This window comes from Rhinopithecus roxellana, chromosome 3 (assembly GCF_007565055.1).
Source record: "Rhinopithecus roxellana isolate Shanxi Qingling chromosome 3, ASM756505v1, whole genome shotgun sequence".
Lineage (NCBI taxonomy): Eukaryota > Metazoa > Chordata > Mammalia > Primates > Cercopithecidae > Rhinopithecus > Rhinopithecus roxellana.
In genome coordinates this window covers 114,828,519-114,855,138 of record NC_044551.1, presented here as the reverse complement: position 1 = coordinate 114,855,138, position 26,620 = coordinate 114,828,519, and the positions used below count along the sequence as shown (strand labels likewise).

The window sequence follows — 26,620 nt, the reverse complement described above, 5'->3', positions numbered from 1 at the left end:
CACAGTTTTATCCACGGACTCAGGTATTGTCAGAAGTCTCAGTCTCCATCTCGGCCCTCTGCTTGTCTCTGGATTTTATTAAATGCTGGTTTCATCATCTCCAATACAAACTCTATCTACCAGATAAGAAAAATAGCTGCAGCCACTCCAGTCTCATGTCCTTACAGCTCATGATTAAAAAAAAGGGGGGAGGGTGGGGGTTGGGAATGGGAAAAAGAGAATCCTGGAGCCCAGCCAAACATTCCCCGCAATCAGTATGCAACTGCGGTCCCCAAATATGGGAAATAGAAGCTTTTCTTACATGATTAAATGTCTGTGCCAAAAGGTCAAATTTAAGCAAATAAATGAGGATCAAATCACACCTATTATTATTATTTGGCACTAAGAAACAGTATATGAATAATTAATATGTAAAATGTCATATTTTCAAAAACTATAGCCTGTTAAGGAATTAGATGAGTCTTATGATTGAAATTTTAAATTTTTAACCAAGTATTGGCTTAAACTTAGAATATTAAGTTGAAGAGATGAGAATTTTATTAAGACTAAAGATTATTGGCTGTTTGAGAAGCTGTCATTTGCCATATTTGTATGTTTAATAGAGTTATGAGTTTTATTTAAATATTTAGGAAGGTTTGGTTTATTAAACCATCAAAATGCTTAAAAGGAAAAATCGAGGGTATTATATTTATTCATTTATTCATTAATTCCTTTATTGGACAAAACCTAACTATGTATCTACCCCCATCTGTTTATTTTTGAAAAATTGGTCTATCAGTATGGTTATTTGATTTCTGTCCCCCAACTCCTCAACCAAACTGCCCATAGAAAACTATCTACTTCTCATCACAATTATTCTTTTGTACCTAACAGTGTCTGGCCCTAGAGCAAGCACTCAGAAAATACTTGCTGAATGAATGAATGAACCATGTGAGGCTCAAAATACAACCAACTTATAAAAGAAGCACAATTGTTTTCTCCTAGTTACTTGTGGAACATATGGACCATCAGTTTCCGTCCCAGTATTATACTTACCTAGATGGGCCCAGCTCACCAGCAACTTCCTTTTCTTTCCTTGCAATAGCTGAATAAGGTTGATCCACCTTCTGCCTACAGGGAAGCAAACTGTTCACTCACCTAGGGCTGGAGACTCATCAGGTATATGAGGGGAATCAGTGAGTCCTATGCTCAGCTAAAATACGTTATGTGTGAAGGGAAATAAGATTGAAAGGGTAGGCTGAAACCAACGCACATTGTACCTGGGAAGTCTGATAAACAAGTTACATATTCATTATTTAAGCCTCAGTTTAAGCAAAAAAGAGACATTGAAAGTTTTTTCTAAAAAAAAAAAAAAAAAAAAAAAACCACTTTATTGAAGTATGATTGACATACAAAAATTGCATATATTTAATATACAAAACTTGATGAGTCTGAAGATAAATATATACCTGTGAAACTATTACCACAATCTATGCCATAAACCTATTCATCACCTCCAAAAGTTTCTTCCTGTCTTTTCATTATGTTCTGTGAGTAGAACACGTAAGATCTATTCTCTTAACAAATTTTGTAAATACATTCTACAGTGTTGTTAGATCTCTAATCTTGTATAACCAAGTTTGTACGCTGTGACTAATACCTCCCCATTTCCCGAGAGAGAAAGGGCCAATCTCCAAACTCCTTATTTTATCAGGAACCTACTCCTCTGATAACAGCATTGATATATTCATGAGGGAGGGCTCTCATGACCTAATCATCTTTTAAAAGTTCTACCTCTCAACACTATTGCATTAGGCATTAAGTTTCTGTATTAGTCCATTCTCACACTGCCATAAAGACATACCTGAGACTGGGTAATTTATAAAGAAAAGAGATTTAATCAGGTCATAGTTCTGTGGGCTGTAGAGGCTTCTACTTCTGGGGAGGCCTCAGAAAACTTACAATCATGGTGGAAGGTGACAGGGAAGCAAGCACATCTTCACTGGCCTGCAGGAGAGAGCAAGTGAAGGAGGAAGTACTACATGATTTCAAACAACCAAATCTCGTAAGAACTCACTCACTTTCATAAGAACAGCAAGAGGGAAGTCTGCCCCCTGATCGAATCACCTCCCACCATGCCCCTCCTCCAACACTGAGAATTATAATTTGACATGAGATTTTCGTGAGGACACAGACCCCAACCATATGAGTTTCCAACACATGAACTTTGGGGAACACATTCAAACCATAACACTTAAGGGTAATTTTTAAAAAATAAGCTTGTTGAATTTCCTGTTTCACTTTAACCTTTTCACTTCCTCATCACATAAACATGATCTAGTGTAGAATGGCACAAATTAAAAATGAACGGAAATGTCCTTAATGTTTAATATTGCTTAATGCTCACTCAGAGTTCATGCTTATGAAAGTGTAAAAGTCTTCAATGCAGGCTTTTGTTTTTGTTTTTTCTTAATCTACCACGATGTGTTGGTTTTGAAATTGCAATTCTCTATGCATACACCTACATACAACATCCTTTCACAGAATCTTCTTATGTAACTTGGGAAAAATTAGGGCACTTTGAAAGTGAATTTCAGAAATATCATATGCTAAGAATTCAGCCCTTATAACTTCAACTATCTAGAAATAACTGAGAAGCAGGAAGGAAAAGAGGTCTCTGAACAATCAAATAATAACAGCTAACATTTATAGAGTGTTTACTGTCTGCCAAGCACTGTTCTATCTGGATTACAAACATTACCTCAAAAGAAACAAATGAGGTTGAGGATGTGGAGAAATTGGAGCCTTTATACACTGTTGACAATGTAAAACAGTATAACTGCTATGGAAGAGAGTATGGTGGCTCCTCAAAAAATTAAAAATAGAATTATCTATGATTCAGCAATCCCACTTCTGCATATATATGCCAAAAGATGAAAACAAGATCTCAATATGATATTTTCACTCTCATGTTTATTCCAGAATTATTCACAATAACCAAAATGTGGAAGCCACCTAAACGCCCATTGATGGATGAATAGATAATGTGATATACACAGGCAACGGAATATTATTCAGCCTTAAAACCTTGAGGACTTCAAACTAAGTGAAATAAGTCAGTCACAAAAAGACAAAGTGTATGAAGCTACTTCTTTGAGGTATTTAATGCAGTCAAACTCAGAAACAGGATGTAGAACTGTGGTTTCCAGGGCTAAGGTAGGAGAAAATGGGGAGCTCTTGTTCAATGGATATAGAGTATCAGTTTTGCAAGGAAAAAGTTCTAGAGATCTGCTGAACAACGTGAATATGGTTAATACTACCGAACTGTACACTTAAAAATGGGCTCAAAAGTTTTTTCAGCTCCCACATAAGAGTGAAAACATACAGGGTTTATCTTTCTGTGCCTGAATTATTTCACTTAATATAATGTCCTCCAGGTTCATCCATATTGTCTCTAATGACAGAATTTCATCGTTTTGTATACATATTTTGTGTATATGTTCCACATTTTCTTTATTTATTCATCTGTTAATGGTAGGGTGAATATAGTTAATGATAGTTTATCATATATTTTCAAGAAGCTAAAAGAGAGGATTTTGAATGTTTGCAACACAAAGAAATGATAAATGTTTGCAGTGAATGTATATGCTAATTAGCCAGCTTTGATCATTATACATTGTATACCTGTATTGATATACCACTCTATATCCCATGAATATGTACAATTATTGTGCATTAACTGAAAACTAAAAATGAATGGAAATACATAATTAAAATGGTAACTTTTATGTTATGTTTTTAATCACAATTAAAACTACACAAATAAATAACATAAAGAATGAATTGATAAACAAAATGTGGAATATATATGCAGTGGAATATTATTTAGACTTAAAAAGGAATTAAATTCTAAATACATGCTACAACATGGATGAACCTTGAAGATATTATGCTAAGTGAAAAAATTCAGACATAAAATGACAAATATTGTTATGATTCCACTTATATGAGTACCTAGAGTGGTCAAAATCATAGAGTCAAAAACTAGAATGGTGGTTGCCAGGAACTGAGGGGAGGAGAGCATGGGGGATTATTGTTTAATGAGTTTCAGTTTGGGAAGATAGAAAAGTTATGATGATGGGCGGTGGTGATGCTTGCACAATAATGTGAATGTGCATAATTGCAGTGAACTGTATACTTAAAGTGATTAAAATGACATATATATTTTGCCACAATTTTCTTACAAAATAAAGTATGAGATTATTCATGCACAAATACAAGACTGGGCTGGTGGGACTACAAGCCTTGCTTTTTGATGCTTGTGCTAATATACATACATCCAAATATCTAAAAATTAAAAACAATGAGGCAGTGTGTGGTAAATTACAGATGGTCACAAAGTCTCCACTACACCTTCAATTAAGAGGTGGACTCATTCTTCTCTTGAATCTGGGCTGTCTTAGTGGCTTTTTTGAACCAACGAGATGTGATGAAAGTCACTTCTGGGACTGCAGAGGCTAGATCATATGAAGTTTTGTAGCTTCCTCCTGTTTTGCTTGGAATAGCTCCCTTTTGTCCCATTCTACCTCCAAGTTCTCCCTGACAAAACCCGAACACCATGGTATAAGACACCCAAATCAGAGGGAAAGCCCAAGTGTAAGCACTCTGATAAAAGCTCTAACTGAGCATCTAGAGATCAGCCAGCCTCAACTGCCATCAATATAACATCTATTAGAGGCTGACATTAACTACAGCCCCAGTTTGACATCTGACTGTAAATGCCAGAGACTGCAAGCTAGGACTGCCCAGCCTACAGAATCATGGCAGATAAAATTTTTAGCCACTGAATTCTGGAGTGACTTGTTATGTAGATACCATAATGATGTCTATTTTAACAAGCCTGAGCCTTAGAGCTGAAGTGACTGCCCATGGTCTCTCTGCCAGTAAGCAGAGGAACTCACACTTAACCAAGTCTTTCTGGTTCTAAAGCCTGCATTCCTGACTGCTAAATACACAATTTCTCAGTCAAAACAGCTACAACAGTTGTTGTTGTTTTTTTTTACCTCCAAAAAAAATCCTGTATTTGAATTCATAGTGGAGTTCTTCCATATACCCCAAGTCTAAGGGTAGTAAGAATAATCTTGATATGCACAGCGCTTTCTGCAGTTGTGCACTGAACAGGCTCCATAGCCGTATGAACCGGTCCTGAGCAAACTCCAACCACTATCCCTGACCAAAACTTCTCTTGAGTATTAGTCATCATTCTAATAAAGGGATTATCTGTTGTTCAGGTACCTAAGGAACTTCAAGGAAGAATAGGGGCTGATACCAGAACTCATGGAAGAATGAGAAGAGATATTTCAGAATTTAATTAAAAATGGGGATTGAAAACTAAAACACCACAGTAGTTTAAGGTCATTTAGTGTAGGGCAAACTTTCCTGCAGTGCTCAGGGACCCCATGATGATGCCACTGTATAGGAGAAACATTAACTCAGGACATTTTTAATGAAAACCTGTATCATCAGGGTACAAATAAGTCCTAGAGATGAAGGGATACATATTACATGCTCTACCTGAAAATGTTAAAACTAGTTTTGATATATTATTATATAACACTCATAGCAGTGAGAAAATATCTTTAACATTTATTACAATGACTTGTGGTGTGAAATTTTCTAAACTTGAGGTAGGAAACCTTTCTTACTCATGAGTATTCATTTCAGGCCCCACTACAGTGCTTTTTACAAAAGGAGGAATGCTAATAAAATGAAAATCATATTCCATTGAATCAAAAATTCAGGACAATTGTGCTGAAATAAACCTTACTGAATGCCTTCTAAATATACCATGCCCTGCACTAGAAACTTTCGTAATTCCTATTTATTCTTCAGAATAATCTAGGAAACAAACCGACAGAAGCAAATAGCATAGAAATTCATTTTTGTCTTCAATTACAAGAAGAATGTAACATGAAAGCTGAGATTACAATTACATGAATATGATGAGGTTTTGTTTTGTTTGTCCTAACAGAGCTCCAAATCAAAAAACAGATACATGGTTTGACATGTGGAATGGGATAGCTAAAACTGTGACTGCCTAAGACAAGCTGAAACCTAAGGTGCAGAACCATATTGGGGAAAGAGGGGAAATACCAGTAGGTCTGGTAACAATCAAGAAAAGAAGAAGAAACAGGATTCCCAAGCCTTCTTTAGCTTTTTCTTCTCCAGTAGAATAGCCTATCTAAGCTACGTCTTGTCAAATCGTATCTTACACAGCTTTAATGCACACTAACTTTCCTAAGAAGTATTTGTATCTATTTAAATCTAGCGATTTCAGCCCATATTAATTACATGTATATAAGGGCAATAACACAGGATGTAAAAGGTAAAAATCTGAATTTCAGTCCATCTGTGCGACATTGTGCAAGTCAATTACACTCTCTGAAGACAATTCCTTATCCATTAAACAACAAAAAAGGTGATTAAGTTGCTCCTTGCCTACTTGTCAGAGTCGTGTAGAGTTTTTAATGACACTCATGTGAAATTCCTTTGGACTGTAAAATACTATTACTTACGTGCAAAGACAATGTCCCGAAATCACAGAAGGGATGACTTAAGATTAACATCTTTAACTGCGCCCCCGTCCTTCCTCTCAAAAAAAAGTTATCTATTTTCAGTTGAATGATTTTGGGAAAATCTCTATTGGAACCTATCTACTTCGCAAATGGCAAAGGCGAGGTCCGGAGGATATCCAAGACCCCAGAGAACCAGTGGAAATCAAGACCAAACCACACGGTGAAGACTGGTTCCGGCGCATCAGACTCAGTGCTTCCGGCATGGCGCTTTAGTGTCACGTGAAAGACCAGCACCTCCTGAGCCATCCGAAATGCCACGCTGAACATGGCTGCCGCGCTTCGATGGTTCTTTACACACATAATATGCTTCTTTACACACATCCGGGTTGATGGTCCAGCCCCGGATGACGACACTCCGGAAATGTGCGAGAGGCGGCGGAAGCGGAAGTGCCTCGGCAGTGGGGGCCGGGGAAGTGTCTGTAGCGTCCCTCCCTCTCAACCACAATAACAGACGGAGGGTCGGCGTAGGTGAGGCGGCGGCTGAGTGGGCCTGGGGACCGGGAGCGGGGTGGCAAAGCCAGGAGTGCGTGCGGCAGGGCTGAAGTAGCTGGATGGGGGTTCTGGAACTTCCGACCGCTTAAGCTCGGCCTCTGGCCCCCTTCGGGCCTAGAGCTCCCTGAGAGATCAGGGGTTGAATTTGTAGTTCCTGGCCTTCTAGGCCGTGCTTGCGGGGTTTGCCTGCTCCTCTGCCTGGCCCCAAAATCCAGCCTAAAGAACCCTCTCTGGGCCCCAGTTTCCTCAATGAAATGACTGAGGGTGTTGGACTGGACAGCTTCTGTGACTGTCTCCCACTCCGGGCGTAACGAATTTCATGATTTTAATGTTAAGTCGCAGTTTCGGCCAGTGAAGTGAAGGAGGCCTGTGTTCAGAGTACTGAGGGGATGTCCGTGAGCAGGAAGCAGTGAACACATCTTTGAGAGGCTGCCACGCCTGAGTATCAGGATCCCTGAATTCTAGTTTTACCCCTTCCACCTATACACTGTGACCTTGTCTAGGTCCATTAGCCTTTCTGTGCTGCAGTTTGCTTATCTGTGTTGGATGCCTTTGATTCCGTGCCCTAGCTGTGGAAATCAGATTCTTAACTCCCCTTTCATGGAGCCTTTACAGACCTGAAAGGCATGTTCTCCCTGCACTCTGCACATCCAGAATTTGACTAAGAGATGTCTACCGTGTTTCTTTGCAGACACCAAGCTGGCCAAGGGCAACTGGGCACCTAGGAAGGTTCCTGTGCAATGAGAAGCTCTGTCCAGAAAACTTTGTTTTATACACCTAAACCAACAGTGTAAATCACTACAAAGTGAAAAACAGGAGACCTTGATTTTTGTTCCAAAGTTGCTGTTAACTTGATGGTTTACTTTGGCCAAATCCCTTCCTCTTTCTGAACTTGAGAATTTTTTATCAGCCAAAGGAAGACGTTGGATTAGATCACTGGTTTTTCATCCCCTTTCCCATTCCCCCAGCACAAGTGAAGGATAAAATAATAGTTCTATAAAGCCCTGATTTTCTCAGGGAGGGAGGAGGTCCAGTTTGGAGGGTATGTGTTACATAGGCATAGACTGAAAAAAATCCGCTTGTGATTTTTAACTTTCATTTTGAGAATTAACATTTTAGATTATCTGTAAGCCTTCTTTCCCCTCTTTAAAATGTGTGATGCTGTAATTCTGATATCCTCCTTGGGTAAAGAATGTAGAGTTTTGTGCGCCTCTTTGTTTAAATGGCTGTGTGCCCAGAGGTGCACACTTTATATTTAGTCAAACAGATACTAATGCATAGTAGGGGAGAAAAAGAAACAACTAGATTCCAGTAAGGTAGGGTGATATAGTGAAGTAAAATTGGTGGTATACTAAAATGAAATAAGGTGGTATAGTGAAATAAAATTAAAAAGGAGTTGAAGACCTAGATCCCTGCTTCACGCTGTGGTACATTCTTCCTCTGTGACTTTGGACAAGACATCTAACGTCTCTAGGTCTCACTTTCCTTATCTGTAAAACGAAGGGTTGAACTGGATGCTTCCTAGGCCTTTTTCAGCACCATAATCCTGTGGGGGGTTTTTTGTTTTGTTCGTGTGTGGTTTTTATCTGAGCAGTTTGCTGGATGTGTTGTGGTATTTCCTTAGACAAGAGGCTGTCCTAGTCAGTAGATACACTAGATAGTCTGTGATGTCATTTAAGGTCTGTGAGGTCAGATTAAGTGATATGCAAGATTACTTTGATATGAGCAAGCTGAAACCAATAGAAGCCAAAAGAAAGGCATGAGAAACTTGAAGAGCAGAGAAGCCCTTGACCAGATAGGATCATTGAGAATATTGGGAAATTTTAAGTGAGAGGTGTGTATTTTTCATGAGGATAAAGAAAAGTAATTTGAGTTTGGGATGGGAAGGAGATTTGAATTGACAAGATAGGAAGAGAAGAACACTTTTTGGAAACAACTCTGGTTTAAGAATGTGCTTGCAACACCAAGACAAAAGTAATGCTTCCTATGGCTAAGGTCAGCTAAGCAGGCAGCCACAGAATGACTGTAATATACCTAAGGTGCCCATAGACCGCTGTGTGGGAGCCTAAATTAAATGAACCATAAACCCTAATTTGTGAAGTAGGGTGTGGTCAGATGCAGTTCTATCAGAGCATCTAGAAGCCTTTCTCCAAGCACTGGGGCATTGCTCTGGAATGCCGGAAGACAGCCACGGTGGCAGAGGACTGACTTGATGATAGGATGTTTAGTGTAACCTGGGAAGTCTGTATCCCAGCCTGAACATTGACACTATTTAATCTTGGGCAAGTGATTTGTCACCTTATCCTCTCTGGTTCTGTTCGTTCATCTTAAAAATTCGGGATCATTGGATGAGCTTTGATGTCTGTGAATATGAACCCTCTGAAATCGTGTATGTATTTCTGCTTGCATGAGTCTGGAAAATGGATGTGCCACTTTCATCATATTCTCAGATGGGTTTGTGACCCACAAAAAATTGAGAACTGTGTGATTAAGTAGTCTCTCAGGTCCTCTTCAACTTTTAACATTCTGGGATTCTATGATTCTGTCATTTCTGACATTTCCTTAAGGTTCAGAGTCGGAGGGTCTAGAAGTTGCTAAGCCTATAGGTAACACCTGGTACTGCAAAGTATAGTCTTTATATATAACACTCTCCTCCTTATTTATGCAGGCAGAGCTCAGAGATACTGCAGGTTTGGTTCCAGACTACTGCAATAAAGCAAGTCACAAATTTTTTGGTTTCCCTGTGTTTACGGAAGTTATATTTTACAATGTAGTATAATCTATTAAGTGTGCAACAGCATTGTATCTAAACTAATGTATATGCCATAATTTTAAAGTGCTTGATTTTAAAAAATGCTAACAATCTGAGCTTTCAGCGAGTCATAATATTTTTGTTGATGGAAGGTCTTGTCTCTGTCTTGATGGCTGCTGACTGATCAGGGTGGTGGTTGCTGAACACTGGGGTGGCTTGGCAGTTTCTTAGGACAACAGTGAAGTTTGCCTCATTGATTGGCTCTTCCTTTTAGGAAATATTTTGTTGTAGCATGCGATGTATGATAGCATTTTACTCACAGTAGAACTTCTTTCAAAATTAGACTCAATCCTCTTAAACCCCGGCACTGCCCTATCAACTGAGTTGATGTAGTATTCTAAATCCTTTGTTGTCATTTCAATAATGTTTACAGCATCTTCACCAGAAGTAGATTTCATCTCAACAAACCACTTTCTTTGTTCATCTATAAGAAGCAACTTCTCATCTGTTCAAGTTTTATCATGAGATTGCAGCAATTCAGTCACATCTTCAGGCTGTCCATCCAGTTATAGTTCTCTTGCTATTTCCTCCACATCTGCAACAACTTCCTCCACTGAAGTCTTTCGTTGATTTTTATTTCAATCCTGCTCCTTCTGTAACCACAGAAGTCTTGAATCCCTCAGAGTCATCCATGAGAACTGGATTCCAAACTCTTGTTAATGTTGATATTTTGACCTCCTCCCATGAATCACAGATGTTCTTAATAGCTTCTAGAATGTGTATCCTTTCCACAAGATTTTGAATTTAGTTTGCCCATATCCATCAGAGGAATCACAGTCTATAGCAGCTATAGCCTTAGGAAATTTCTTCCTTTTTTATTTTTTTGAGACAGAATCTAGCTCTGTTACCAGGCTCGAGTGCAGTGGTGCAATCTTCGCTCACTGCAACCACTGACACCCTGGTTCAAGCAATTCTCCTGCCTCAGCCTCCCAAGTAGCTGGTATTACAGGCACGTGCCACCACGCCCAGCTAATTTTTGTATTTTTAGCAGAGGTGGGGTTTCACTATGTTGGCCAGACTGGTCTCAAACTCCTGACCTCGTGATCCGCCTGCCTCGGCATCCCAAAGTGCTGGGATTATAGGTGTGAGCCACCATGCCCAGCCAGGAAATTTGTTTCCTAAATAATATGATTTGAAAGTTGAAAGTTCTTGATCTATTAGCTGCAGAATGGATATTGTGTTAGCAGGCATGGAAACAATATTAATCTCCTTGTATATCTCTAATGGACCTCTTAGATGACTAGGCCCATTGTCAATGAACAGTAATATTTTGAAAGGAAACTTTTCTGAGGAGTAGATCTTAGTAGAAGTCTTAAAGTATTTAGTATGCTATGCTGTAAACAGATGTGCTGTCATCCAGGCTTTGTTGTTCCTTTTGTAGAGCACAGGCAGAATAGATTTAGCATCATTCTGAAGGGCCCTACGATTTTCAGAATGGTTAGTAAGCATTGGCTTCAACTTCATGTCACCAGCTGCATTCTCTAACAAGATAATCAGCCTGTCCTTTGAAACTAGGCATTTACTTCTCCCTAGCAGTGAAAATCTGATATGGAATATTCCAATGGAAGGCTGTACATACTGAAAATCTGTTGTGTACTGTAGCTCCTTTCAGCCGTTATCAAAGGTCGATCTTTTGGATAACTTGCAGCTTCTCCATCAACATTTGCTGCTTCACCTTGTGCTTTTCTGTTGTGGAGACAACTTCTTTCCATAAGCTCATGAACCACCCTCTGCTAGCTTTCAACTTTTCTTCTAAAGCTTCCTCACCTCTCTCGGCCTTCATAGAATTGTGGAGACCTAGGGCCTTACTCTGAATTAGGCTTTGGCTTAGGGAATGTGGCTGGTTTGAACTTCTATCCTTACAACTCAGACTTTCTGTATATCAGCAATAGGCTGTCTTGCTTTCTTATCATTTGTTTATTCACTGGAGTAACACTTGTAGCTTTCTCAAGAACTTTTTCTTTGTGTTCACAACTTAGCTAATGTTTGGCACAAGAAGCCTAGGTTTTGGTCTGTCTTGGCTTTCAACATGACTTCCTCACTAAGGTTAGTCATTTCTTGCTTTTGATTTAAAGTGAGAGATGCTCAACTCTTCTTTCACTTGAGCACTTAGAGGCCATTGTAGAGTTCTTAATTGGTCTAATTTCAATATCCTTGTGTCTCAGCAAATAGGGAGGCCTAAGGAGAAGGACAGAGATAGGAGAACAGCTAGCCAGTGGAGCAGTTAGAACGACACCATATTTATCAGTCAAGTTTGCCATCTTGTATAGCATGGTTTGTGGTACCTCCAAAACAAAGTAGTAACGTCAAAAATCACTGATCATAGCTCACCGTAACACATATAATAATAATGAAAGGATATGAAATATTGTGAGAATTACCAAAATGTGACACAGAGACATGAAGTGAGCACGTGCTGCTGGAAAAAGGCACCAATAAACTTGCTTGACACAGTGTTTCCACAAACCTTCAATTTGTGAAAGACACAGTATCTTTGAAGCACAATAAAGTGAAACACAAGGTATACCTGTACTCACCTGTCCCTCATGCTCCATGACTTCTCGGCAAGACTCCCTCCAACTCATCTTTCTCTATCTAATGCCAGTAACTGGACTTTCCCCTCTTTGCTCTTTTTTTAACCTGCTACTGCTTTGTACCTTCTCTGCCTTGTTGAGTTTCTCAAGTGAATTGAAGGCAGGGTGTTTAGTGGCAAGTGGTATTTTGGAGGTAGGAGTGAGAAAAGAACACAAGACCAGTGATGGCAATTTTCTCCTCACTTGATTTGGTTCCTCTTCCAACTAAAAATCAAATAAGAGAAAGGGTGCACATTAAAAAGGGATACCAGCCAGGCATACTGACTCACGCCTGTAATGCCAGCACTTCAGGAGGCCGAGACGGGCAGATCACTTGAGGTCAGGAGTTTGATAGCAGTCTGGCCAACATGGTGAAACCCTGTCGGTACTAAAAATACAAAAATTAGCCGGATGTGGTGGCACACGCGTGTAGTCCCAGCTACTCGGGAGGCTGAGGTGGAAGAATTGCTTCAACCCAGGAGGCGGAGGTTGCAGTGATCCAAGATCGCGCCATTGCACTCCAGCCTGGGTGACACAGTGAGACTCCGTCTCTCGAAAAAGAAAAAAAAAAAAAGGATACCATCACCACTTACTTGGGAGTTTGTGTGAATTTCATGTTTTCTTTCTCATATAGGAAAACCAGGCCCCTATTCATCAGTACCTGAGATGAAATGCTCAGCGTAACCCAGCTGGGTATTTCACTTAAATGAAGATGAAGCCAACTTTAGCTGAAGCAACTTTGTTGTCCTTTATCAATTATCAAGACTGAGTTAGGGTGGGGGAAAATAAAATATTTTTTGACTGAGGAAGCTTTTTATCTCCTGAACATTTTCAGAGACATCTACTTGAACTTGAGAAGACTGGTAGATTTCTCCTGGCTATAAGTCCTGTCAGCCTCCTATATATAAGATAAAGATATTTTCCTTTACCCTAGTGTTCATCTCCACAAGTCCCTTCCCCACGATAGACTTAGGGCAGGGGCATCACTATTCCACCTGCCAAGTAAGAACTAAAAGACCTAAGTCTTCAATTCTAGCCATGATGTAAGAAATCTGAATCGTTTCATCTAAAATTTTGTCCTCCTAATTTAAAATTTAGGCTTTTTGCTAGTTAGTGTTAAAGGAATACTGTAGGTTAAGGTTTTTGTCAGCTTCCTGGAGATGTAACCTCAGTGTAATATTGTATAACATCATCTCTGTGAGTAATTATTTTTTAATTCTCAATAAGTGGAGTTTTATAAATGCAATGATATTTAAGGTTCTGGGTATTTAGTCTAAAAATTTAAGTATAATTTGTGCACTAGGGCTACTAAATCTAATTCACACAAAAGCACTACATTGTAAAATCCTAAGGAACAATCAAAAGTGGAATCAGCAGAGGAAGATGTTATTAGGTGGTGTGAATTTGATGAAGGAAAAGGAGGAAGAAGGGATTTTTTAAAAAGCTTTTTATTAAAGGAATAAAGAATCAAGAGCATGATCTCCATGAAGAATTGTCAGAATTCTTAAAGCTGAACATGTGCTAAATTATAACAACTGGAGGACTGGTCTGAGCATCTAGGTAATTTGTGGGTGGATTAGTCTTTGCTGGTTAATAGTGGTGTTGAGGTTTTTACATGCTACAGAGTAGCTGTTATGTGTGTCACTGGAGTAAAATCTGATTGCATTATCGTCTGGGCTATAAGTTTGTTGCTGAGATCATTAAATGCTGTGGTAGCAAATGCCTCATAGGAGCATGAAATGGTTTTTAGAAGCAGCCTTGAACCTGTGGGATGTATATGGAATAATGGAAAGACTGATGGGTATTCATACGTTAGATATTTGAGGGTGTATTGTGAGCAAGGACTTGTTATCACCTAGAGGCAAGATTTTTTAGCAGAAACATGACTAATAAATCACTACACAAACTGCTGTGGAAGCATATGTTAAGTCCCACAGGGAGCTCAAATGAAGGAGTGAGTAAGGGAAGCTTTTACAGAGGACTTACATTGAAGCTAGATTTTTACAGGCAGTTTTCTAGGCAAAGCAGGGAAGAGAAGGACATTTCCAGTCAGAGTTAAAAGCATATTAGGAATGAAACACCAATGGTTGTTTGGGGGAACGAAGAAGATACTGGTCTGCTAGAGTGAGTATACTGAGAGCAAGTGGTAAGGATTGGAAGAAGATAAGACTGGAACATCTGGTGTTTTTAGATTAGATTGGAAATATTTTATCCTCTGAACTGGGATTCCTTGTAGGCAGATGTTTTGTTTGGCAATGTATATTGTACTTCTTAAAAACAATCTGAAAATGTCAAATGATGGAGAATAATATGAAATAAAAAGTAAAAGTTCTTTTCTGCTTTCCTAAACCTCTCTTATCACTCCTCAAAGGTTACCAGTTAATGTTTTGTTGTCATCTTTCATAAAATGTTGTATGCAGACACAGTATATTTGTCTTTTTTATCACACTTTTTAAAAAAACATTTTAGGGGGGTAATCTTTCTAATTTTTAAAATTATATTGTTGTTAGAATCATACTTTAGATGTAGTCTATGTTTTGCTTTTTTCACTTAGCACTATAAATCAGAGGACTGTTTTAAAAAGATAACTGTGGCTTCAGTGTGGAGTAAACCATAGTAAGCATTTATTCAGTAAATTACTCATGGCAGGCATAGTGTCTGCTAAGCTTTTCCTCGACCCTGAGGGTACAGTGATGGGTATCATTTAGGAAGCCATTTCAGTAGCGCACATGAATGTTATTAACTCCCGAAACTAATGGGAGTGGATGTAAGAACTGTACTGAGATAAAATTGATAAGAATAGCCAATCAATTGTCTGTGGGAAATGAGAAATCAGAATATATTTAGGATGATTTAGGATAAATTCAGGAATTTAGTAAAACACATTAGGGAAATAGGTATGTTTATTTGCATACATCTGTGTATCTTTGTTTTGGGAAGGGGGAGGGTTCATGATATGAAGCAGTTCATTTTGGACATAATGTTTTTGGAGGATGTTCAAGTTATTGATGTGAAAATTTCTGATAGGCAGAGGAAATAAAGTTCAGAGCTCAGGAGAGGTAAGTAGAGTTGGAAATTTTTTTCTTTTCTTGCTTTTCTTTGTGTGTGTGTGTATATATATTTGTAGTAGCTAAATCCTTGGGAATGGGTACAATTGCCCACGGAGAAGAGGGCTCGAGGATGAATTAGCAAAGGAGACTGAGCAGTGGTCATAGAGGAACTACAAGAATGGAGAATGTCACTTTGGGAGCCAAAGGATGAGAGGGTTTCAAAGGAGTGGTCAGCAGTGTCCCATAATACAAATGGGTCAGATGGGGAAGCACTGGAAAGAGGCTATTGGATTTGTTGACTACATGTTCAGTGTAACCTCAGAGGTTTCAGGAGCTATCATAAGATGGAAAAATTCATTTGGAGCAGGCAGGGCAGTAAACAAGAAAAGGTGGGCAGTGATATAATCAGAAGCAGGTGAGTTTATTTATAGCTTTTCTTTTAGCTTGGGCAGTTCTGAGTATGAACGTTATTTTTCCGGAGGCCTGTTAGCCAAAATGTGATGGACAACATAGGAGTAAGCTTCTGAGAACTTAAGATACATGTCACAAATTCAGGGTAGCGTAGCCCATATACCTACTTTTTGCAGAATTTTATAGGCTCACACTACGAGGTACCTGTTGATGCCAGTCCACACACGTTGATTTGTCTAGTTTCTCGGGCCATACCGGTTAGAAACAACAAATGAGGGAGTGTGTGTGTGTGTGTGTGTGTGTGTGTGTTTGGGGGTGTGAGAGGCAAGCATGCTGACAGCCTCAAGAAGTAAATAGCACATAACCTTTCAGTGAGGGAAGAAGAGACTGGAACACACACACACAGGCACAAGAAATGATGAAGATTTACTTAGCCTAGTAGTGTGTCCATTTACTGCTGAGGCAAAAGAACCCCAGGAACTGCATGTACTTAAAAGTACCCTCTGCCCACCAGGTGCCTTTCTTCTACTGAGATGCCTGAATGCTTGGGTTCTTGAAGTGTATTGCTCTTCTCTCATTTTTAAGACCCTTTAGGAGTTTCCTATCACATTGAGGATTAAGACCCCTGCTAGCAGTTCAGCCTCATCTTATTCCCTTTTTATCTCCCTCTGTACCCTAATACCTTTGGTTTTATTTCAGTTCCTTAAAAGAGCCAAGCTCCTTTGCAGAATCCAGCACATGCCTGCGTAGCTCCAAGAATGCTTTTCTTCTTTCCTACTTTTTGCAGTGTTAATTCCTGCTCTCCCTTCAGTTATCGGCTCAATTGTCTTTTCATTAGGAGAACCATTAGTGGCTCAGGCCCCTTTGTTATATGAGGCTTTAGAACTGTGTTTACTGTCTTTGTAGCAGTTACTTCCTTGTGTAATTCTGAGCTCATTTGCGTGGTTATTTGATTATGTATCTCCACTTGCCTCTGGGCTGTTTGTTTGCAGTGAGCCCAGAGTATACAAGTGGTATTCAAAATAAATGTGCCAAGGCATATTTAAATGAATGTGAATGCACCTCTTTTCAGTTGTCAGCCTGTGCCTCCTCCATCTACAAAGCCATTAATATTAAATAGACCAGTATTTCCTATAAACTTTCCTTATTAAAATTCCTGGACAATTTGACAGTCAGGGTGTTAACTCCACATGCTGATCAGTAGAACAAAAAACCATCTGGGTGCTCATCATGCAACCCATTTTCTCCCTGCTTTCCCTCTCCATTCCTCCCCTCTCCCCTATTTTCTCTCTGTTTTCGTCCTTCTCTAAAGCTTATTTTAAAAACAAAATGTGCATGTGATACAAAAGTGAAATACCATCTCAATATTCACAAGAGAGGGAGAAAGGAAGTTGCATTCTTTCTCTGAAATTGTATATAAGCTTGTGTTTATTTTTTAGGAGTTCTCTGGTTTTTATCAGATTCACAAACGGGTCCATGACTAATCTAATCCCTGACTTTATAGGTGAGAGAAAGAAGAATTTTAAAGATTATTGCAAGTTTATAGAAGTAATTTGGGGGCAGAATCAAGATTAGAACCCAAGAATGTCCTCTAGTTTCTACTATGTTAGGGGCAGTCCTAGAACCACAAGCTCCTGGAGCTGGAAGAGGTTTTGATTCCTCATTTAATGATCACATGTTACATATGAAGAAATTGATACTTGGAGAAATTGAGTGAATAAGCTAAGAAGCAACAGTACAAATTAAAACACAGTACTCATGATTCCTGGATTTTTGCTCATTCTAAATAATGCACATTTACATTATCTTCAGAAGTTGATTCTCCACTCATCTTCAGAAAAAGATGTTCTGTGCTTTTTGCACTGAACAAATTAATGTTTTTATTAATTTGAATGTGGTATGTACCATTATGATACCTTTGCCTGTGTGTGTTTGAAAATAAACATTGTTTAACCTGTGTTTTAATAGGGGATGTGTTTTTTTTAGACTACTTCATTCTCTGTTTGCTTTTCAGGTACTTTGAACTCAAGTAAACAAAAGGGAAGATTTTCTCTTTGATACTGGAGACTGCACAACAATGGGACCACGAAAGAAAAGTGTGAAAACATGTATCATGAATAATGAATTTCCAGAAGAAATGACAGCAGATGAAACAAAGGACTATATGAATCAACTTTCACATGAAGTACTTTGCCATATTTTTAGGTAAGATTGTGTTTGGTTGACTCACCTACCTGGAATGGATAAGAGCAAACCCTGAGGCAGTGCTGTCTAATGTGGTAGCTGCCAGCTACATGCAGCATTTACATTTCAATTAAGTGAAAATTTAAAATTTAGTTCATCAGTTGCACTGGGTACATTTCAAGTGCTTAGTAGCCATATGTGGCTAGTGGACACAGTGTATAGGACAAGAGAGTATAGACAGAAAATATTTCTTTTGTCACAGATAGTTCTGTTGGACAGCCTTTCTCTAGACTGTTAACATTTCTAGACTTCTTGGAATTTTTATTGGCGAATAGATTTGTTGACTTTTGTTACTGCATTATAACAGCACTATGTGTGTACACTGCACAATATAAGGCAGTGTTCCTGACTTTTTCTGACTACAACGCTCAGTGAGAAACATACTTGTAAGTGATTGTAACAAAGTTTTCTGAAATAATGCCCATCATAACTAAATGCAGTGCATACATTAAAGTTGTTTTATGAGCACAACACAAAAAGACTTCTAAAAAAATTACATTTTTACACAAACTGCATTATAATAACAACTGTTTTGTTTTTTTTTTTTTTTTGAAGGAAAACTGTCATTCTAGTTTCCACTGCTCTCTTCTTTCAATTATTGTCCTTATGTATATAATTCAAATAAACAAATTCTAACATACTTTGTCGCTGAAATTAGAGACCTGAGTTTGAAGCCTGGGTACATTATTTGCTAGCTCTAGACTAATGATAGACATAATGGCAGTATTATTAGGATTCAGTGAGATAATGCGTTAAACACTTAGCACACTGAAAGCATAAATGCTTGGTGAATGTTCATGGTTTTTCTGCCTCTTTTCATATTGCTGCATGGTCTTCGTAATTTTTGTTTTTACTGCTTACTATTCTATGGAATGTATAAATAACATGGTACTTATCATTTCCCTTGTCTGACATCTAGATTGTTTTCAGTTTTCCTGTTTTCTGCAGTTACAGTTGGAATTAGCTTCTCTAAGCATCTGGATTTTCCATTATTTTAGGTTGTTTACCTATGAAAAATTTCTTTATATGAAGTTCTTAAGAATGTTTTGAATTTCTATAAATGAATATTTGCAGATTATGAACTTTTCAAATAGCAATAACAGTTATTTTAGGAGATCCTAGGCACTGTATTTTTTTTTTCTAATATAAATGTGTATGTCATTATTCCCTGCAGTTTGTTATTGTGTGACACATTGTAGTTTTTGCTAGTTCAGTTCTGTCTGGGATTAGAAGACCAAATTAAAAATGGTAGATTTTTTTTTTAACAAAACAAAATGATATTAACTTTCATCTGGCAGAAAAAAAAGTCTGTCAGAATAGCCAAAAATTTTCAGAAAGAGAGTCTTGCAACTACCAGATGTTCAATTACATTCTAAAATGTTTTGGAAAAGAAAGCCAGACAGTTGGGTGAAGGAGACAAACATAGGCTCCATTCAAATACATGTGGAGATCTAGTTTATGACAAGGTTGTATTCACATCACTGAGGAAAAGCTGGGTGGACTATTCAGCAACGATGTCTCAACTTACAAACCATTTGGAGAAAAAAATAAAAGCACATTTTTATCTCATGTCTTACAGCTAAATTCAAAGTGGATCAGTGAATTAAACAATAAATCCTTCAGAATTCTTTAAGAAAGCGTAGGTAAAATTGCATCTAGGGATAAAGTTGGATAATGCTAGGAAGAAATTGGACCATGTATTATATATATATATTTTTTTGAGACAGAGTCTCACTCTGGCTGGAGTGCAGGGTATGATCATGGCTCACTGCAACCTTGAACTCCTGGGCTTAAGCTATCCTTTTGCCTTAGGGGCACACACCACTGTGCTTGGCTAATTTTTTTATTCTTTCATAGAGTCAGGATCTTGATTTGTTGCCTAGATTGGTCTTAACTTCTGGCCTCAACCGATCCTCCCATTTTGGCCTCCCAAAGTGCTGGAATTACATGCATAAGCCACCACACCTGGCCATTGGACCATAATCTAAATTGAAAATAGAACAGATAACGTTGTGCAGTTCAAACAGAATGTTCAAATGGAAGGGGTGGAATCAAGTCAAGATATAACGGTAGTTACAATGAAGAAAACAGAGCATTTGACAGCATGTAGAAAGAACCATGAACTTAGTGCTTGAACTTCATGTGTTTATTCTGAAAACAAACTAAATTTTGTTTCATTTTTAGTCTTCCAAAATTTTGATTTGAGGACTCATTGTGGTGGTGTAGTAACCACTTAACATGTCTTCATGAAACAAGAAAAACTATGGCCTTCCTTAAAAGAAACCTAATCTTTGCTGTCCCTGCTATGCTGTCTTTTCTAAAGTGTTATATTTGCTCTGTCTTCTGAACTCTAGTCCTTTGACTATATAACCATGAAGAAAAAACATGTTACTTTTTAGGGAAAATATGATGTAAAATAATCTTGATTTTGTGATTATTCATCTGTTTGTATTTAAAGGGAGTATAAATTTAACCTAGGCAAATACGTTGGATAACAATATTTAGGAGAAAAATATTACCGTGGCAAAATTAATTTAGAAAGCAAATTTAATGTTTTTCATTGTTTATAAAATGTGTTGTCATGTTTCTGAAAAATTCTACTTACAATCTAAGTTATAGAGACTAAATTAAGTTATGGCTAGCAGTAATGCTTTATTTTGTATAAGGTTTGATTTAAATCATTTTAAAGGGGTAAGAAGAGGACGAGAAGTAGAAAAAAAATGGATCAGATGAATATTCAACAGGCATATGTGGACTTTTCTTTCAGAATTAGCAGTGTTGTTAAGAGTTAGTGTCAGACAAAACTGTGTTGTCATTCCTGACCCTTTCGCCCTCTTACCTAGCCATGTGACATTTTGCAGGTTTAATTCTTCTGAGCTAATTTCAGCACTTGTAAAATGGAGTAATAATAGTGTATACTATGTCAGTGAAGTGCCAACAGATAACAGAAAATACACTTACCTGGAATTTGAAGATAATTTAGTGAAGGGACTATTTACAGAGGTGTAGGTGGAGTTTAGGGAACAAGTAAGGGATGATGAAGAATTCATCTAGGGGATTAGCAGCAGTAGAAAGGCAGCATTGCCACCTGCAGCCCTCCAGCTGGTGCTTCTCATTGGCTAAAGTTAACAGCCAGAGATGGATAGGGAACACAGCAGGTCAGAGAGGGGGAGAAAAAGGACTGGGAGAGAGCTGTATGGCAAACAGGAACCAGCTAGTTACCTCTTAAGGTTGTTGTGAAACAATGAGTAGAGTGTGACGCAATACAGGTTCAGTAGGTAAAGGTAGCTTTAACTTTTCAAAAAATTTAATTAAGTGTGTGTGGAGGGGTCTTAAGAGAGAAAAATAGACCTTTCAGAATATGTAATAGAACAAAAGTCAGGGTTAATTGAAAGTTTCAGGAAAAGATAATAAAGAAGAATGGAAAAGAGGAAGTTGTAATTCAGATGAAGTGTCTTAATACTTATGCAATACTTTTATCAGTGTATGTGACCTTAAAGGTAAAAAAAAAAAAATCTGGGAAAAGAAATTGTGTACTATATGGCTAGCACACATATTTGTTGATGGAGAAGATAGTAGGGTTTGCAGGAGCAGGACGGTGGAGTTGAGAGGGAGCAAAGTGTCCCTACAGGAAGTAGATTCTGTAAAAGATATGAAATAATATTGCCCATGTTCAAAATGAGTAATTCTCTCTGATCTTTCTCAGGTTCCTTTCTCATCACATCTTGAAAAGCACTTATTTTTTTTTCTTCTTTTCTTTTTTTTTTTTTTGGTTTGTTTTTAGATTTTCTTTGTCCTTGAAAACTCGAAAGAAGAAAGGCAGGTTTTATCAAATGACCTGTGGAGGGAGCTCAATACCTTATTTGGATACTCAAGTATTTGCTGACTTATCTTTTTAGTAAAAAGCTGTATGACCATATGTGCATGTTAACTTTAAATCTCTGTCTGAAGATCTTATTTCATTTGAGTGGTAGGAGATTGGAAGAAGGAAAAAAAAATAACTTATTGGTGAGAGGTAATACTTGCCCACTTGATAAATATGAGTTTCTTTCTCTCACAAAGGTACCTCCCTCTGCAGGATATCATGTGTATGGAATGTCTTTCCCGGAAGCTAAAGGAAGCAGTGACCCTCTATCTGCGAGTTGTGAGAGTTGTAGATCTCTGTGCAGGGCGCTGGTGGGAATACATGCCAAGTGGTAAGTGGATTTAGTCTGTAAAGTACGGTAGTGTCCTACTGGAAAGTAGTAACAATGGTTTCATAAAAAGTTACTTGTTGTCTTGAAAAAGGCAATCTAAGTCACCTCATAGGGAGGCAAAATTTTGTTTAAATTATTCATGTTGGGTTTTAGGTTTGTAAAATGCATTTTACCTGAGGCTTTATTGTTTTAATAGTCTGCTCTTTTCATTTCCTGTCCCTAAGTAACTATATCAGCCTGGTCCACACATATGTGATTGGAGAACATGAGCCTTTGGTTAATGGAGTATATGTATATCACATTAGACCGTGTGTGTCCTTTACTCTCTGATGCAGGTTTTCTGTTGAATGGTAACAGTTTTCATCATAGATTTCCTCTACAACTAAACTGTACCCTTTAATTAAATAAATACTTGCCATTTTTGTAAAATAGACCGCAGAACTCCAATTTCTTTAAATGGCCTATAGTAGGTCTTGGAGATTCTCGAATAAGGCATTGACCGAGCTTACAGGTAAAGAACTCAGAGTTAGCTTCCTAACCACTACAAATTGTTCCCAGTTGAAGAGACCACCTGAAAAGAAAGTTAATGGCTTTAGCTAAGCAAGGCATACTTGAAAGGAAGGAGTTAAAATAAAAGGCAATTAAAGCTTCTTTTCACTTAACGCCAATCCATTAATTGGTACAATTTAGTTACTATTGTTTTGCAATTATGAATCTGTCTTGTAAAGTCATCCTTTATCTATGATGTCCAGATTATGAGACTTTGAAAATGGTATGAGACTGAGAGGGGACCAAAAAATAAAAATTAAAAAAAAAAAGCCTTAATAGAAGTGAAGGGGCTGGAGGAAATAATTGTCCTGTTCTGTTCTGTAGAACAGAACAGGTTAGCTCTGGAATACTGGAATTGTGCAGGTGGGTGCTGCATGCTTTCAAGAGAGTCATCAAATCAGTTGCTAACTCTTAACAGTTGGCCATAGTAGTTACCAATGTATACCTTTTTTTTTTTTTTTTTTTTTTTTTTTTTTTTTTTTTTTTTTGAGACGGAGTCTTGCTCTGTTGCCCAGGCCAGAGTACAGTGGTGCGATCTTGGCTCACTGCAAGTTCTGCCTCCCAGTTTCACGCCATTCTCCTGCCTCAGCCTCCCAAGTAGCTGGGACTACAGGCACCCACTGCCACGCCCTGCTAATTTTTTGTATTTTTAGTAGAGACAGGGTTTCACCGTGTTCACCAGGATAGTCTTGATCTCCTGACCTTGTGATCTGCCTGCGTCAGCCTCTCAAAGTGCTGGGATTACAGGCGGGACCCAGCACACCCGGCCCCAATATATACTTTCTTATGAAGAACATTGCAAAGACCTGAGGCTGGAACTTATTAATAGGTTTATGGGAGGCAAACCGTGGTTGCTTTCAAATATTTAATAAAAGCCATTCTAAGGGTAAAAGATTCATCTCATCTTGTTTCAGAATGATCCTTTATATCAGGAAAGAAAAAAAATTAGGGCAGTGTGAAAACAATCGTCTTATTCCTTATATTAGTTTTGCTTTTGCAAAGGTTAGGCCAGTGGGAATTCTGAAGATGGGATTAATATAGTATATACAGGCAGGATGGCAGAACTCCCATGTGATACAGTCTTAGCATTAACATTACTGCCACTTACCAATTAGAGAAGAATTTGACTGCATGTTGCTGACTTTTAGGCTGTGATAAATAACCTGTGAGCCCAAGGCTTCCCATCTTTGCAATGAATGTAAAAGAGAGTTGAAGCAAACAGTCTCTAGCCTAAGATAAGATCACACTAACCTTGCTCACTAATGCCACCCTGACCAATTCTCTGGCGTTTAACCCAGATTCTTTATATAATAGTACTTTATGGTTTATGTATGTGATCTCTTTGGATTCTCACTCCATCTCTGTAAAGAAGGTAGAACTTTCCCCATTTCTCTCGTGGGAGGCAACATATATGACAAAAGAGGATAAACATTGCAGAGGTTACACTTGGTTTTAGATTCCAGCACTGCCATTTGGAAGCTCTTAAACTCTCTCAACTTCATTTTTTATGCTTGTTAGATGGGGTGATAACCTTTCTGATTTGGTCGTGAGAATAAATGAAAAAACAAAATGATTAACACATTGAATTGTTCAGTAATTAAAAGTTACTATACAAGAAAGTTATAAGAATTGTTATTATAATTAGAGACCAAGTAATCTCTAGTCTCTCCTTACTCTTCACTTTTGTGATACTAAAGTTAACATGTCTGGACTTTACATGTTAAATGAGATAACTTACAAATAAAACAACTTTCAAGAAAGTATGTAAGACTTAAATATTTGGGGCCTACTTCTTATTCTTGACAGTTAATATTTTTATTTGTCATTTAATAAGCAGACAGTTGGCTTTCTGACCACTTTCATTAAAAATAAAAAAGCCCTTGTAACAGATGAAAATAGCATCCATATGAGACTTGTCTCCCCACTTACTTAACCAACCGCTCCTGCTGTGAAAGTAACCTGCCTCTCTCTGTTCCCATCTTGTTAATTCCTGCTATGGTCTCCTGGATAGATAGCTTCCTATCAACAGCATCCCCTGAGATTGGATCACTCTAGTTCTCTTAGCTGACTTGCATCTGTCTTTTTCAAAAGAATTAATTGTCTAAAATGGCAGGGGAGTAATAGTTAAACATATGACAGAGTATCAGAGTAATTACTAGAAAATGGATAGAATAATTTGAGATAGGAATTAGATCAGAACTGTGAGCTTCCTAAGGATGAGGATCATATCTTATTTATATTTTTAGTTGTGTTCTGCAGAGCCCTGAAGGATTTACAGACGAGAGTACCCGTGGGGGAGGAGGAGGGTGGTGGTGATCAGTTGGGTGGTCCCACTCCATCCACCAAATAGGTCCAAGTTATCTGGGTTAAAAGTATGTTCTTTGTTGAAGAGTTCCGTGCCTTAAAAGCAACAAAAACCAAAAAGTCAATAATAAAAGCCTCCTCCATAAAGTATTAACTCAGATTAAGTGGAGTTTCTGACACATTTCCTCTGTTACTAAAGAAGTATATTTTCTGTTATGTTTATTCAGCGTTAGTGTTAGCCTTACGGAAATTTGAAAAGGAAGTCTTTTTTAACTTTTGGTAAAAATCACAAGTGCCTAGTAAGTATTAATGAACAGAAAGATGAACCTGGCTCTAAATACTTCTGAACTTCTCAGGCTTTACAGATTCCAGTTTTCTAACACTATTAAAGAAGATGCCAGATGTTGAACAGCTATATGGCCTTCACCCTCGATACCTTGAGAGGCGAAGAGTAAGGGGCCATGAGGCTTTTAGCATTCCAGGAGTCCTAGAAGCTTTGCAGGCATGCCCAAACTTAGTGGTGAGTGCACCTGGCTGGACATTTTGGCATCAACTGTTGATGAAATAATAGACCAAAGAATGATAGACTTGTTAACTCACATGCAAATCATCTGTTACAAACTTTTAAGTTCCATTGTGTACTTAGCATCTTGTGGTACAGAAATAAAAGCTTTGGATGCTAAATTAAAATCCTTTCTTATGCTTGCTCTGGCATTATTTTCTAGGGTGTGGAAACTTCTCATTTGGAATTGGTAGAATCCATTTGGACATATATGCCCCATGTTCATATTTTGGGGAAATTCCGTAATCGTAATGGAGCCTTTCCAATTCCTCCTGAAAATAAACTGAAAATTCCTATAGGAGCCAAAATTCAAACTTTACATTTAGTTGGTGAGTACATGTTTCTTGGGTCACTTGTAACTCCCTGAAATGCCATATAACCTGAATATTCACTGAAAAAGAATAATGAGAATTTTAGAGATGGCTTTGTTGATTGATGACTTCAAAATATATGTTTGCAAGACCTGTATAAAAATTCAGATTTCCCATTAAAGATCCACTGGGGTGAGGGAAATACTGTTTCACCAAGTGTATATTCTCTATCTGAATATTCTTTGAAATTATATACCAATAACTTCAACTGAAGTAAAAAGTGTAAATATTTTCTCAAATTTGTCACTTTTGGCTTAACGCTACTGAAAGGAATTCGGGCGTCCCTGTTAATATAGTCTGGCCTTTAGTATTTGTTTACTACTTTATTCTGTATATATATATATACACACAGAGAGAGAGAGTATGTGTGTTTTAAGCGTTATTCTGGGTATTGGGGATGGTCCAAAGAACTGGAAGTTTCTGGTCTTAAATAAGACTTAGA

At 38.0% G+C, this 26,620-nt stretch overlaps 1 protein-coding gene across 4 annotated transcripts in view; it reads left to right on the top strand.

Moving 5' to 3' along the window:
- The first annotated feature begins 6,966 nt into the window (after positions 1-6,966).
- Positions 6,967-26,620, top strand: part of FBXO38 (F-box protein 38) — a 59,164-nt gene continuing 39,510 nt past the window's right edge. For all 4 annotated transcript variants that reach the window (XM_010386834.2, XM_010386833.2, XM_030927360.1 and 1 more), the window contains exons 1-5: positions 6,967-7,082; positions 17,967-18,157; positions 22,259-22,392; positions 25,602-25,765; positions 25,971-26,136. In XM_010386834.2, coding sequence (XP_010385136.1) covers positions 18,030-18,157; positions 22,259-22,392; positions 25,602-25,765; positions 25,971-26,136 — 592 coding nt within the window. In that variant the 5' untranslated portion in view covers positions 6,967-7,082; positions 17,967-18,029. The remainder of the gene's footprint in view (positions 7,083-17,966; positions 18,158-22,258; positions 22,393-25,601; positions 25,766-25,970; positions 26,137-26,620) is intronic.